Source organism: Electrona antarctica (assembly GCF_951216825.1).
Source record: "Electrona antarctica genome assembly, chromosome: 12".
Lineage (NCBI taxonomy): Eukaryota > Metazoa > Chordata > Actinopteri > Myctophiformes > Myctophidae > Electrona > Electrona antarctica.
In genome coordinates, this window is record NC_136793.1 from 3,628,420 (window position 1) to 3,643,419 (window position 15,000).

The 15,000-nt window shown below is 45.3% G+C and overlaps 2 protein-coding genes and 1 long non-coding RNA gene across 3 annotated transcripts in view; 1 reads left to right on the forward strand and 2 right to left on the reverse strand.

The window, feature by feature from the left end:
• The first annotated feature begins 133 nt into the window (after positions 1 to 133).
• Positions 134 to 15,000, forward strand: part of ttll4 (tubulin tyrosine ligase-like family, member 4) — an 82,157-nt gene continuing 67,290 nt past the window's right edge. Inside the window, exons 1-3 of the mRNA XM_079515633.1 lie at positions 134 to 237; positions 10,327 to 10,481; positions 14,916 to 15,000. The exon at positions 14,916 to 15,000 is cut by the window's right edge and continues 174 nt beyond it. Of these exons, the coding sequence (XP_079371759.1) occupies positions 14,936 to 15,000 (65 nt within the window). The 5' untranslated portion in view covers positions 134 to 237; positions 10,327 to 10,481; positions 14,916 to 14,935. The remainder of the gene's footprint in view (positions 238 to 10,326; positions 10,482 to 14,915) is intronic.
• On the reverse strand, positions 662 to 3,170 carry LOC306933696 (uncharacterized protein; the record flags this gene model as incomplete). The annotated part of the gene is made up of 3 exons (XM_079516006.1): positions 662 to 702; positions 933 to 2,270; positions 3,102 to 3,170. 2 exons carry the CDS (start codon positions 3,168 to 3,170, stop codon positions 1,404 to 1,406), a joined length of 936 nt encoding a protein of 311 aa, XP_079372132.1. The 3' UTR covers positions 662 to 702; positions 933 to 1,403.
• Positions 3,571 to 4,242, reverse strand: LOC306933327. Its single transcript, XR_013791212.1, has 2 exons — positions 3,842 to 4,242; positions 3,571 to 3,611 (listed from the first exon to the last, which is right to left on the reverse strand). It is a non-coding gene; the product is annotated as an uncharacterized lncRNA (long non-coding RNA).

Here is a 15,000-nt window from a genome sequence, read left to right on the forward strand (position 1 = left end):
CCGTTGACAATTAATTGTGACTGACAGGCCTAGGCCCCGCACCTGGAGGCTAGGTAACGCCCCCTGAAAGATAGGCTCCGCCCCCTGCAGGTGCTGTGATTGTGATTGGTTAATATTGTGACTGACAGGCCTGTGCCCCGCCCCCTGGAGGTGCTGGAGTGCCGGTACCGGTGATGTCACGAGAGGAGGCGGGCTCTTAGGGAAAAGGACCTCCCCCTTCACCTACGGACCAATCAGGTATTGCCACTTTTATTTGACATCCTCCACTTGTTTTGATGAACTCAACCCCCGCCAGCAGGGGGCACCGATAGTTCAGCGACCGCCACCCGTTCACCACCGTTCTATTTGGCTGTAGAAGAAGAGCCTCCTCCGTAACCCAAAACAACAATGGCGGAGCCGGTCACGCTGATCGGACTAATCACTGGATAAGAGTCTTTAGAAGCGTTCATATTTTAGATGTGCGGTCACGGGGAGGTCACGGGGAGGTCACGGGGTCACGGGGAAGAGCTATTGAGCCACTGAACACAGTCGCTGTATTTATCCAGCACCATTTGAAATGTAAAACTCTTAAAAAGGCCTAGAAAGGTCTCATCTGGGGGCACGGTGGCACAGTGGGTAGTGTAGCGGACCGGCTGGATAATAATTGGGTAAAGCCGACTGATGAGTTTGACGTTTCTCTTTATTCAGAACCCAACGTAGAAACTGGAAAAAGGACATAACATATAGGCTATATCAATATAACATTCCATAATCAAAAGGCATAATACATTTTCCATAACATCCATGAGCATATACATCACAAAACTATACAATATTTAATCCATCATATCAACATGCAATATAGAAATAAATAACCCTCAGACAATACATACAACAATAAGACTAATTACCAGTATCCCTCATACAAGATTGACAAACAATAAAAGTATCACCTTTTTCCCCTTTCCAGCTCGGTGCTAAAGTGGCTTGTGCAAAACTGTTCTGTTCCAGGGCTCGTTTGGGCCATCCGTCCTTCCTTTGCGGTCTGACCGTCCGTCCTTCCCTTCCTCAAATAAACTTCTCCATGTTTGCCATTCCTCTCTTGTGGCAAATCTGGCAATATCTGTTCCTCTACCAGCGAGGTGGGCAAGTGACAGTTTTATGAGCTAATGCCTCCTTCTAGCCCCATACTGGGTGTCAGCACCACACAGGTGATCTTGATCTGTGTAATCAGTACCAGTTTGTGCAGGAAACAATCAAAATAAGGCCTGAGACCTGACATTTGGACAGAAAGCCTTTCAAAATAAAAGCCTTAGGGACAACACATTGTGACAATTGGAACCCTCCATTGTGGGTCCGTTACACTCCCACCAAAATCATAGTGATTTAAAAACTTGGCATAATCACAAAGATTTTTTGTCAATTTACGTGACCCCATACTCATTTAAAATTCTAAATACAATATGTAGGAAGGGGCTGTGCAGTCTGTCTCCCACCTTTCCTCCCACCTTAAATACTCCATCTCCAATGAGAACATGCTCAGCACTGACTTCCGATGAGCATTGACTGATGAGCATAGTGTCTTGGGCCTTGAACCTTCCAGCCTTGGCTGGTTTCCTTTTGGTTTGTTTGGGCAGGGATGCCCGTTCTTCGTCTGGTTGTCGTCGTCCTTGTTGCAGTGGTGCTCCTCTAGCTGCTCGTGTCGCTAATAAAGCAGTCAGGGTGTCTTCCTTGGCAGCCACTGCTTTGGGGGCCTGGCCCTCAGCTTGAACTTGATTCTGAGGGATGGCATGAGGCTCGGCCCCTCCGACCTGCAGAACACCAGTGCCAACTGAATCCCCTGGCCTCTTGGGATCTGAGGCTACGGCCGTTGCACCCTGCTGGGCTGAGTCTTTGGGCTTCACTGCTGCCACTCCCTCATTCACCTCCAGCTGTTCCTCGATGCCCTTTTCCTCTTTGCGATCCGGAGCACCCGACCTAGCTGTTGTGTCTGGCAGTGGTGGATCTCCTTTTGTTGCTCCTCTGACAGCCAGGAGCGTCCTCTGCTGCTCCCGCTCCTGTGCGGCAGCCTCGAGCTTCCTCTGCTGCTCCCGCTCCTGTGCGGCAGCCTGGAGCTTCCTCTGCTGCTCCCGCTCCTGTGCGGCAGCCTCGAGCTTCCTCTGCTGCTCCCGCTCCTGTGCGGCAGCCTGGAGCTTCCTTTGCTGCTCCCGCTCCTGTGCGGCAGCCTGGAGCTTCCTCTGCTGCTCCCGCTCCTGTGCGGCAGCCTCGAGCTTCCTCTGCTGCTCCCGCTCCTGTGCGGCAGCCTGGAGCTTCCTCTGCTGCTCCCGCTCCTGTGCGGCAGCCTCGAGCTTCCTCTGCTGCTCCCGCTCCTGTGCGGCAGCCTGGAGCTTCCTTTGCTGCTCCCGCTCCTGTGCGGCAGCCTGGAGCTTCCTCTGCTGCTCCCGCTCCTGTGCGGCAGCCTGGAGCTTCCTTTGCTGCTCCTGTGCGACAGCCTGGAGCTTCCTCTGCTGCTCCCGCTCCTGTGCGGCAGCCTGGAGCTTCCTCTGCTGCTCCCGCTCCTGTGCGGCAGCCTGGAGCTTCCTTTGCTGCTCCCGCTCCTGCTCAAACTGCTCCGTCCATGTCATCTGCTCCATCCGTCCAGCTTCAAACTGCTCCGTCCAGCTCATCTGCTCCTTCCGTTTCTTTACTTCTGCTTTCCTTGCAGCAAGCTCTGCTGCCTCCACATGGCTGGCTACCACCAAAGCCGGTGTAGAATGACAGCCATATCTGGAATTGATTTGTGTTGGAGGGCCAAAGGAGTGAGGCTCACAGTCAAGCAGTTCTTTAAACCGTTTTTGCACTAAGATTCCATTAAATTCATCCTCTAGAAACCTCTTGTATTCTATTTTCAAAATGTCCTCTGAAATACATTTACATGCCTCAACTCGTCGTTTTATCCCAATATCAGGTGTGATGTATTCTCTGATTTCATCATATAGTCTCGAAATGTCTTCTTTACTCTTAACCAGTGTTTCAATTAGAATTCCTAGGTCGCTCTCAGCATTGGACTTTGACTTTAACTGCGTTCTTACTGTGCGTACAATGACCTTCCACTCGTCATATAAGCAGAGAAGCCTTTTTACCATATTATCAACAAATTCTAGACCTGCATTGTCATCTGACTCATTCACCATCATGCTAATGTCTGCCATTTTGGATTAGATTTCAAATAAAATGTAAGACCTTGAATATAATAACCATAAATAAATGCAACACAAAAACAAATATGGACCTTAAATCACTGTATTACAATCTCACTGTAAAACACCATAATCTTTGCATGTAAACCATTAACTGAAATTAAATTCAAGAACCCTTATATACAATATGTCCATATATGTTCCGTCTCCTGACCGTGTAATGTTCTGTCATGCAGTTGTAGCGTTTGTGTTAATGTAACCGTTCACCAGATTCATTTGACTGTCCGATGTGTTGCAGGCCTGATGGCATAGTTTGAGCTCCAGTGTAGATGAGTGGTGAAGAGTTGCAGTCCTTGGGTAAAGTTTCTACTGTAGCGGACCGGCTGGATAATAATTGGGTAAAGCCGACTGATGAGTTTGACGTTTCTCTTTATTCAGAACCCAACGTAGAAACTGGAAAAAGGACATAACATATAGGCTATATCAATATAACATTCCATAATCAAAAGGCATAATACATTTTCCATAACATCCATGAGCATATACATCACAAAACTATACAATATTTAATCCATCATATCAACATGCAATATAGAAATAAATAACCCTCAGACAATACATACAACAATAAGACTAATTACCAGTATCCCTCATACAAGATTGACAAACAATAAAAGTATCACCTTTTTCCCCTTTCCAGCTCGGTGCTAAAGTGGCTTGTGCAAAACTGTTCTGTTCCAGGGCTCGTTTGGGCCATCCGTCCTTCCTTTGCGGTCTGACCGTCCGTCCTTCCCTTCCTCAAATAAACTTCTCCATGTTTGCCATTCCTCTCTTGTGGCAAATCTGGCAATATCTGTTCCTCTACCAGCGAGGTGGGCAAGTGACAGTTTTATGAGCTAATGCCTCCTTCTAGCCCCATACTGGGTGTCAGCACCACACAGGTGATCTTGATCTGTGTAATCAGTACCAGTTTGTGCAGGAAACAATCAAAATAAGGCCTGAGACCTGACATTTGGACAGAAAGCCTTTCAAAATAAAAGCCTTAGGGACAACACATTGTGACAATTGGAACCCTCCATTGTGGGTCCGTTACAGGTAGTGCTGTCGCCTAGGGGTGTTCGATATGGCGATAAATATCGTCGGGACGATACAACGTCTCCACGATACGGCTTTTTAGAGTTATCGTTTCCATCACGATAAATTCACTCCATCAGATGCAGCGCATGCACGTTCTATGATGTGTAATTTATACTTCTGCAGTACGACCGTTTCGTTCACCAAAAATAACAAATCTACAAGCTAACAACGCTTCGCTACTGCACCGCAATGCAAGGCATTGTTTGCTTATAGATCGGGTGCGTTCTAAGCACTCCCAAAGTCCCCGCCCCTTTCTTCTGAGCAGAGAGGGAAGGGAAGCACTGCAGGAGTTTGTCTACACACTGCGCTCCGCACAGAATAATGTGTAAAGAAAGACGAAAGAAATGGACAGGCAATTATACTCAGATGTCGAGCGAGTGGAGGTTGAGGAAGGGCTAGTTCCCAAAAAGAACTGTACAGCAGTGGTATGGAACTATTTCGGATTCTCCGTCCGTAAGGGACAAGGACGAACATTATTTTGAAATATTTTCAAACTCCTACGGTTTCGCCGACAGCCACTTCATAGTTTGCAAAACACACGCTGTGTGTGTGTGTGTGTGTGTGTGTGTGTGTGTGTGTGTGTGTGTGTGTGTGTGTGTGTGTGTGTGTGTGCTGACTTGCGCTGTACACTCCGTCAGTCTTCTCCTCCCTTGCTCAGTCTATAATGTAGCTCCGCCAAAACTCAAGAAACTTTCATAATGACAATTTAAAGTGAATCCTACTTTATGCGACGTGCGTCCATTGATGATAGCCTACTCCTTGTAAACTCAGTCGCCACGTTCAAAAACGTATCCAGCAAACCAACTCAGCAAAACGTTATAGTATTCCATGGAAGCAGATGGGATCAACACTTGCAAGCATAACATTTTAAATCCCTAATAGAGAGAGTAAAACCACAACATAAACCGGAGTTTCACTTATCTAAGGAATGACATGAGCAGGGCTCCAGACTAACTTTTTCACAGGTAGCACTGGTGCCACCTACCTTTTCATTTGGTAGCGCCACCACAAATTAGGTAGCACCATTTCTTTCTTTGTATAGCGTGGTATTAATACATGATCTTAATCTTATCATGCCCCCACATCGGGCGCCATTTATTTATGTAGTGGTTTCCACCATTAAAGGTTTGAATCATAAAACCCCCTACAAAGGTCACTGTGTAAAAAACAGCAACCTACCTGGTTATACTTCAAAACACTGTAGATGGTTTCAACCCACCACAAAGTCACTCAGTCAATAAAGGCAATATTTATATTCCACACACAGAAAGTCAGTTTAAGGTTTTGTGTTGAAAATTAAATGCAGTCCAAACCTTTTGGATTAATAAAGTGACAATTTGTACAATATCTCCATTACCATTATCCAAATTAATTCCTTATTATAATATTTTTACATTTTGGAAAAAATCTTTTGCAATGTGAAATGCCACCAAATTCTTAATCCTTTTCCTTGTCTTTATGGGCCAACTTGTGAAAGCTGCATGCTTTTATTGTGAAGGCAAAAGTTTCTGAATGCTCTCAGAGCCTGCATATCTCCGCGTGCTGAAAATAGCTGATCTACAAGCTCACAACGCGTCACGGACACGACGCGTTGTGAGCTTGTAGATCAGCTATTTTCAGCACGGAACACGAAGAATAAATCAGGCATCAGTGCTCTTCACTCACTGGGAGGGAGATTAATGTATTTTGTTGGCCGATCATCATGTATGGACCTATGGTATGGACACAGTCTACGTCCTTGATGCAAACATAACAAGCTTTGGAAGCTATTTTTCGTGGCACATGTTTAATCAAACAACACGTTTACTAAGTTTCACTCAGTGTTTGGGTTGGGAGTCGGCTGTCTGTGTAGATCATGACTGATCATCATGCAGTTAGATATGCGTGCTGCGCGCTCCAGTGAAATTGTACAGCTGAGAAAGATTAGTTAATTTGTGTCGGATAAGCTGCGTTCAGACCTGAATATATATTCGCCTCGGTTCGTCCAGTTTGTACCGCGGCAGGTCGCGCCTTGCCCGTTTGCGCAATTCTCGTCTTTGAATTGACTTTGTATGTAATCGCGCCGCTCTGACCATCCAAGTCTGAAGGGCTTATTTGTGGGTTTTCGTGAACGATCGTTCTTTGAACACTGGGCGTCAGGCGAACGTCCAATGTTTTCAATCAATGGAACGGGCAAGCACTGCGGGATGTTTTTTTTTTCCTCCACTCATCCTTCCAGCAAGTCGCACCTGTGCGACCTCATTAAATTTTAAGTATCACCCTTAATAAATTAAGTCGCATATGCGACCTAATAGGTCGCACGCTGGAGCCCTGGACATGAGGTATTCCTTTTGCCTTGAAGAGCAGTAAATGAAGGCAGAGTGTTGACAAAGCTTTGCTTTTTTTGCCTTGAAAATCATGAAAGGCAGACGTTTTGCATGGCTCTGCTCACTCAATCAAGGACCCCTAAATTAATGTATTTGACTGTGGACCCCAATCTGAAAAAATATTGTGTGTGAGCTTGTAGATCGGCTATTTTCAAGTAGCCAATGTGTATGATTAAAGTGGTTAAATAGATATTTATGATATTCATAAATTTAGCTGGGGACCTCCTGGAACTGCTGGACCCCACTTTGAGAACCAATACCATAGGGTGTAGGTTAATCACTTTTTCAAAAGTGATTATATTATATATCATATTTTGCTGCATAAATTCACATAAAACCCTGCATATTCCATCGCATAATCAATATTAAATAATAATAATATTTTTGCCCGCGTTTTTCTGGAGGGTCTACTAAATGGTATTTATTTTAGTTTTTTGTTACATTGTACTGTAAATCACACCTGTGTGAAGTGAGGGGCGCTCTGATTGCTATGATGTGATGTAATGATGATGTAAAACAAACTGTGTCAAAACAAACATTAAATTCTCTTTATTGTTAATGGGATTTAATGTTTGTGTTAGGGACAAAACAAACATTAATTTCTCTTCATTGTCGATGGCGTTTTTAAAACAAACATTAAACCCGTATATAGGAGGGGCTAGCGCCCCTCAAAAACGCGCAAAAAAAATATCGTGATAATATCGTGTATCGTGATAAGGCTTGAAAAATATCGTGATAATACTTTTGTCCATATCGCCCACCCCTACTGTCGCCTCACAGCTAGAAGGTCCTGGGTTCGATTCCCACTCGGGAGGTTGTTGGTGCTGGCGGCGTGTTTCCTCTTCCGCGTCATCAGTGCCCGTACCCGAGGCGGGGTTGGCGAAAGGGCCTTTCTGTGTGGAGTTTGCATGTTCACCCCGTGTCCCCTAGGGTAGGTACCCTCACATGTTCTCCCCTGTGTCCCCTAGGGTAGGTACCCTCACATGTTCTCCCCGTGTCCCCTAGGGTAGGTACCCTCACATGTTCTCCCCGTGTCCCCTAGGGTAGGTACCCTCACATGTTCTCCCCTGTGTCCCCTAGGGTAGGTACCCTCACATGTTCTCCCCGTGTCCCCTAGGGTAGGAACCCTCACATATTCTCCCCGTGTCCCCTAGGGTAGGTACCCTCACATGTTCTCCCCTGTGTCCCCTAGGGTAGGTACCCTCACATGTTCTCCCCGTGTTCCCTAGGGTAGATACCCTCACATGTTCTCCCCTGTGTCCCCTAGGGTAGGTACCCTCACATGTTCTCCCCTGTGTCCCCTAGGGTAGGTACCCTCACATGTTCTCCCCTGTGTCCCCTAGGGTAGGTACCCTCACATGTTCTCCCCGTGTTCCCTAGGGTAGGTACCCTCACATGTTCTCCCCTGTGTCCCCTAGGGTAGGTACCCTCACATGTTCTCCCCGTGTCCCCTAGGGTAGGTACCCTCACATGTTCTCCCCTGTGTCCCCTAGGGTAGGTACCCTCACATGTTCTCCCCTGTGTCCCCTAGGGTAGGTACCCTCACATGTTCTCCCTGTGTCCCCTAGGGTAGGTACCCTCACATGTTCTCCCCTGTGTCCCCTAGTGTAGGTACCCTCACATGTTCTCCCCGTGTCCCCTAGGGTAGGTACCCTCACATGTTCTCCCCATGTCCCCTAGGGTAGGTACCCTCACATGTTCTCCCCGTGTCCCCTAGGGTAGGTACCCTCACATGTTCTCCCTGTGTACCCTAGGGTAGGTACCCTCACATGTTCTCCCCGTGTCCCCTAGGGTAGGTACCCTCACATGTTCTCCCCGTGTCCCCTAGGGTAGGTACCCTCACATGTTCTCCCCGTGTCCCCTAGGGCAGGTACCCTCACATGTTCTCCCTGTGTCCCCTAGGGTAGGTACCCTCACATGTTCTCCCCGTGTCCCCTAGGGTAGGTACCCTCACATGTTCTCCCCGTGTCCCCTAGGGCAGGTACCCTCACAAAAAAAACATGCAGTAATTCTGGTCTCTAAACTGGATGGGAAAGGAACTGGTTGGAATAACGTGTTCCTTCCACGCGCTACGTCCAACCAGGGAAACTCCCCCCTGTCAGGTGTAAAGGAGCAACTTGGACACTCAGGCATGAAGGAAGCATGAGTTCAAGTCCGTTGCTCTCCCCATGTCCCCCATATATGGGGACTAGGTTGGCGGAGGGTGTGTACAGCCCAGGATCACATTAGATAATTGATACAGGGGTGAAAAATGGGTTACAAAATCGTGGGATAAAAATAAATTGAAAAAAAGAAAGGCCTCATCTACCACCTTGCTCTTTTTCCAATGCATTGAGCCTGAAGGGGAAACAATGGAACACAGAGCTATCGCTCGAGGGGAGCTTTGATTAGCGGTAAGCCAACTTTATAGTTTTATCATTAATTAGAGCGCTAATTAACACGTTAAAGGCGTTGTTGGCGGAGCGGGATCTCATTAAAAAGACGTTAAAGGAGTCCTTTAGCCAGGGATGAGTTAATGTTCAAAAATCACACCCGTGTGAAGTGAGGGGCGCTAATATATTAAAGTATATCTCATGTTGATTAGGTGATGTAATGGTGATGTAAAACACTACTATATTAAAGTATACCTCATGTTGATTAGGTGATGTAATGGTGATGTAAAACACTAATATATTAAAGTCTAACACATGTTGATTAGGTGATGTAATGGTGATGTAATGGTGATGTAAAACACTAATATATTAAAGTCTAACTCATGTTGATTAGGTGCTGTAATGGTGATGTAAAGCACTAATATATTAAAGTCTAACACATGTTGATTAGGTGCTGTAATGGTGATGTAAAACAAACATTAAAGGTGGTGTAATGGTGATGTAATGATGATGATGTAATGGTGATGTAATGGTGATGTAAAACAAACATTAAAGGTGGTGTAATGGTGATGTAATGATGATGATGTAATGGTGATGTAATGGTGATGTAAAACAAACATTAAAGGTGGTGTAATGGTGATGTAATGATGATGATGTAATGGTGATGTAATGGTGATGTAAAACAAACATTAAAGGTGGTTGCACACCGGCCGCGTTTTTCGGAAAACCGATGGAGAAACGCCGCTAAAAATCCGAATTCGCATCCGATTTGCGCCCAGTGTGTGGAGACCTTTAATATTAGATTTGCGCCCAGTGTGTGGAGACCTTAAACGCCATTAACAATAAAGAGACAATATGACGTAATGAGGCACATTATGACGGTGTCCCTGTGGTCCCTGGAACAACATATTTTCAGATTGAGGGGCCCTAGCCCTTCCCCTAGCCCCTCCTATTTGCAGGTTCAATGTTTGTTTTTAGTTCAATGTTTGTTTTAAAAACACAATGAAGAGAAACTAGTGTTTTTTTGTCCCTAACACAAACATTACATCACCTGATCGTAGCAACATGAGTTAGACTTTAATATATTAATATTCATATATTAATATATTCATATATTCATATACTCATATATTAATCTATTCATATATTCATATACTCATATATTAACATGTTAATATGTTAATATGTTAATATGTTAATATGTTTATATATTCATATATTAACATATTCATATATTCATTCGCGCCCCTCACTTGATTTTGTCCTATTTCCCCCCTTTTTCCTTCCAACCAGGACTGTTTCCGTCTACCCCACCTGTCCCTCTCCACCCAAAACAACCAATCAGAGAGCTGCTCCAGCCAGACCCTCCAATCAGAGAGCTGCTCCAGCCAGACCCTCCAATCAGAGAGCTGCTCCAGCCGGACCCTCCAATCAGAGAGCTGCTACAGGTCAGTAGTAGTAGTGACTATGGTCCTCATTCACAACGGCGTTTACGCTCATAAAGTGACGTTACGTGAGCGGGGCGTGAGCGGACAGGCATTTACGTGGATTCCCACATTACGTGGGAATTCATGAACTTGAACGTGAACTTGACGCTGACGTTGTTTGTTCGGAAATTCCACTAAAAGCTGCGCCAGCTCTCATGGTCGTGTACGGCTTGCGTAGATTTATTAAGAAGGCTTTAGTCTTCATGCTGAATCAATTAAAAGTCCCCAAACCTCAGATAAAATATGTAGGCACATGTGTCTGTCCCATTGGTCAGCACATAAAAAAATGATAGCCTATATAAAAGCCAAGTATCACTTATATGCCTATATGCATGCATTCTAGAGGCAAGTTAGCCTATAGTCCCATACAGAAACTGCCCCCGAGCCCGACACCTTTTTATTTATTTATTAGGATATTTCTAGCATGCGCGATTGGGGCTGCTCACTCGGCAGCCTTCTACTCGCAGTAGGCCTACAACGCGTTGTGAGCTTGTAGATCGGCTCTCGCAGACTCGCGCTGCATGTTAAAAAACAAACTCACAATTATAATAAGAACATACACATTCTGCACTGTACGAATCCAACGTGTAGTAATGTCTGCAGTATAGGCCTATTTAAATTGTTTCGTTATGGAGCTCCTTTGAGTCAGTCTGACTGTCGGTGTGTGTGGGGAGGGGGGGGGGGGGAATTAGCCCTATATAAAAAATAGAAGACCACATTAGCCTATTTGAATGAATGGCATCAGCGTGTTTGAAAGTCGGCCAGTCATATCATAGTTTTAAGCCAGCTCACCTCCACTCGCGCTTGTTCACAAACATGACGGACAGACAGACAAGAAAGGCTGTTGATGATGATTATTATTACCACTGTAACTCGCTGATCAGCATGTTGACAGAGACTCAGCCAATTAAAGTTTCACGTAGGCCTAAATGCCTTTGCTGCAAGCACCTATCTGCCTCCATTTGCGTCGTGGTATTAATTTATAATATGTATATTGATCACATGCGGACGCCAACTCTTACCTGCAGCTGAGGAAACATACAACGTATTGGATCGGATGAAATATAGCCTTAAGTCCAAATCCCACAAGAAAATATGTCCTGTGTCCATGCATGTCCATATATTTGCTTTCCAAATCCGACAGTGCAGGGCAGGGAATCAATCACCGCAGAAGACGGGCCTTTTATCATTGCCGAGTTTTAATATAGCATTTGGTCGTGTAGTACAAATTAACTTATTTTTCATTATGTGAAAGTAACTGTAACATCAGTTAACTTATTAACGTTCTAACATTTAACAAGGAGTGAAGCGATGCGTGCCAAGTTGGCAAGTTTCGTTTATAATTATATACATATAACTCGCGCTGTTTGCTTGAAGATCTGTCCGTGCAGAGACCCGCCTGTCAAAATTAACTGCTCTACAAGCTCATCGCGGCTGTTGTATATAATTTAAAACTTGGGAATCCTCTGTGCAGTCTATGATGACGTATTTCGATATTTCCTGTTGCCTTATATGGTCGTGGATGTTCCATCAAACCAGGCGACACCAGGCGAATCGCTTGGAAAAAATGCGGAAAGCATACACTCGGCGATACGCACAAATGAAGTGATTACACCTGCTTCCCTGAATCACACGGGACTTAACCGTAGCGTGATCGGACGGATTTTCCGCTATCTATACGCATGACCTTTACGCTTCCGTTACACTATGGCGTATTTCTCCTTTGTGAATGAGGACCCTTATCTACACAACTGTCTATGGCAGTGGTTCCGGGTCCGGGGACCCCCAGGGGTCCTGAGGGAGTTCCAAGGGGTCTCCAGCTAAATTATAGTTTGGAACCAAATGGACCCTTATGGGTCTGTAACTCTGAGTGTACAAATGGAACCAAATTGACCCTTATGGGTCTGTAACTCTGAGAGTGTACAAATGGAACCAAATGGACCCTTATGGGTCTGTAACTCTGAGTGTACAAATGGAACCAAATGGACCCTTATGGGTCTGTAACTCTGAGTGTACAAATGGAACCAAATGGACCCTTATGGGTCTGTAACTCTGAGAGTGTACAAATGGAACCAAATGGACCCTTATGGGTCTGTAACTCTGAGAGTGTACACATGGAACCAAATGGACCCTTATGGGTCTGTAACTCTGAGAGTGTACAAATGGAACCAAATGGACCCTTATGGGTCTGTAACTCTGAGAGTGTACAAATGGAACCAAATGGACCCTTATGGGTCTGTAACTCTGAGAGTGTACAAATGGAACCAAATGGACCCTTATGGGTCTGTAACTCTGAGAGTGTACACATTTTTGTACCCTCTCAGAGTTAAATTAACATTGATTTTACAATATATATCAGGGGTCCCAGAGATAGAAATGCCATTGAATGGGGGTCCGTAGACTAATGCATGTCAAACTGGGGGGTCCTTGAAACTAAACGGGTTGAGAATCACTGCTAGAGCTGTAAAAATCTTCTCTTATGGGGGTCCCTGGCATATCTCTTCTAATGGGGGTCCCTGGCATATCTCTTCTAATGGGGGTCCCTGGCATATCTTTTCAAATGGGGGTCCCTGGCATATCTTTTCAAATGGGGGTCCCTGGCATATCTCTTCAAATGGGGGTCCCTGGCATATCTTTTCAAATGGGGGTCCCTGGCATATATTTTCAAATGGGGGTCCCTGGCATATATTTTCAAATGGGGGTCCCTGGCATATCTTTTCAAATGGGGGTCCCTGGCATGTCTTTTCAAATGGGGGTCCCTGGCATATCTTTTCTAATGGGGGTCCCTGGCATATCTTTTCAAATGGGGGTCCCTGGCATGTCTTTTCAAATGGGGGTCCCTGGCATATCTTTTCTAATGGGGGTCCCTGGCATATCTTTTCTAATGGGGGTCCCTGGCATGTCTTTTCAAACGCCTGGCACTGAACAGAGGTGGCCTGTTATCCTCCTCCACCACCCGCCGAAGACCAATCACCGCCTCCAGGCTCCAAGTCGCCACCTACTTTCCAAAACAGTCACTTAACTCTCTCACTCTCTGCCCACCTCCACAGACACACCTGGCACACATCACTCTCTCATCAAGCCACCACATACCAGGGAAAAGAAGGTTATATTGGAGTAAGGAATATTGATATTCCAACCTCCCATATTCATATAGACCCGGGGTCGTAGCATATCTTTTCAAATGGGGGTCCGTGGGTTAATTAGTGTCAATTTGGGGGTCCTTGACATGAAATAGTTTTGGAACCACTGCCCTCTATGGCTCTGGAGTAGCAGTACACCTCGGTGATGTCACTGATCACATGACCTAATGTTCTTCGTCGTACAACGTGTTCCGTGCTGAAAATAGCTGATCTACCAGCTCACAAATCGTTGCGTCCGCTACGCGCTGTGAGCTTGTAGATCAGCCATTTTCAGCACGCAGAGATATGCAGGCACTGAGAACATTCAGAAACTTTTGCCTTCACAATGAAAGCATGCAGCTTTCACAAGTTGGGCCATGAAGACAAGTAAATTGATTAAGAATTTGGTGGCATTTCACATTGCAAAAGAGCTATTTTTTTCCAAAATGTACAAATATGAATTAATTTTAGGAATGAATTTGGATAATGGTAATGGAGATATTGTAAAAGTATTGACTTTGAGTGACTTGTTGGGTTGAAACCATCTACTCTACAGTGTTTTGAAGTATAACCAGGTAGGTTGCTGTTTTTTACAGTGACCTTTGTAGGGGTTTTATGATTAAAACCTTTAATGGTGGAAACCACTACATAAATAAATGGCGCCCGATGTGGGGGCATGATAAGGTCATGTATTAATACCACGCTAATGACGCTATAGCACCAGTGCTATCTAAGTCTACATAAAGTGCTATCTAAGTCTACATAAAGTGCTATCTAAGTCTACATAAAGTGCTATCTAAGGGGCTAGGGCAAGTCCTACGGGCCATGATGGAGTCTGAAAAGGGGGGTTTTAGGAGATATGGCAGATTTTACTGTTCCCCAGGCACATACACAGCCTATATAATATACAGCTGTTTGTCCTCAACACGTCTCAATATTTGCCATCGACAATGAAAGGAGATATGAGGTCAAATGTCCGCCAAATATGACGTAAGTTTGCGGCAACACAAACATTGAATTCCGTTGACAATGTAAGGGAACATTCACGTCATGTCGACGAGCAAATGGGCTTTAACCAATCGGATGATTCAGTTGTTCATGAGATGATAAGAGCGCCCCTCACTTCACACAGGTGTGATGTTTTCATATCGATCAATAAAAAAGCCCTGAAGACGCGTATTCACGTCCACGCCATCGTTGGTGTTAAGCACCCTAAAGGGTCCCGTCTCATCGCTGCTTGCAGCTATATTTATTATTAACCCCTTAATTTCAGGGACAGCGTCGGTCGTCATCATGCCAGCCAATCAGTCGTCTCCCTGGGGCGGGGGAGGCGTGGCCAAACCGCGGCTGGACTCCTC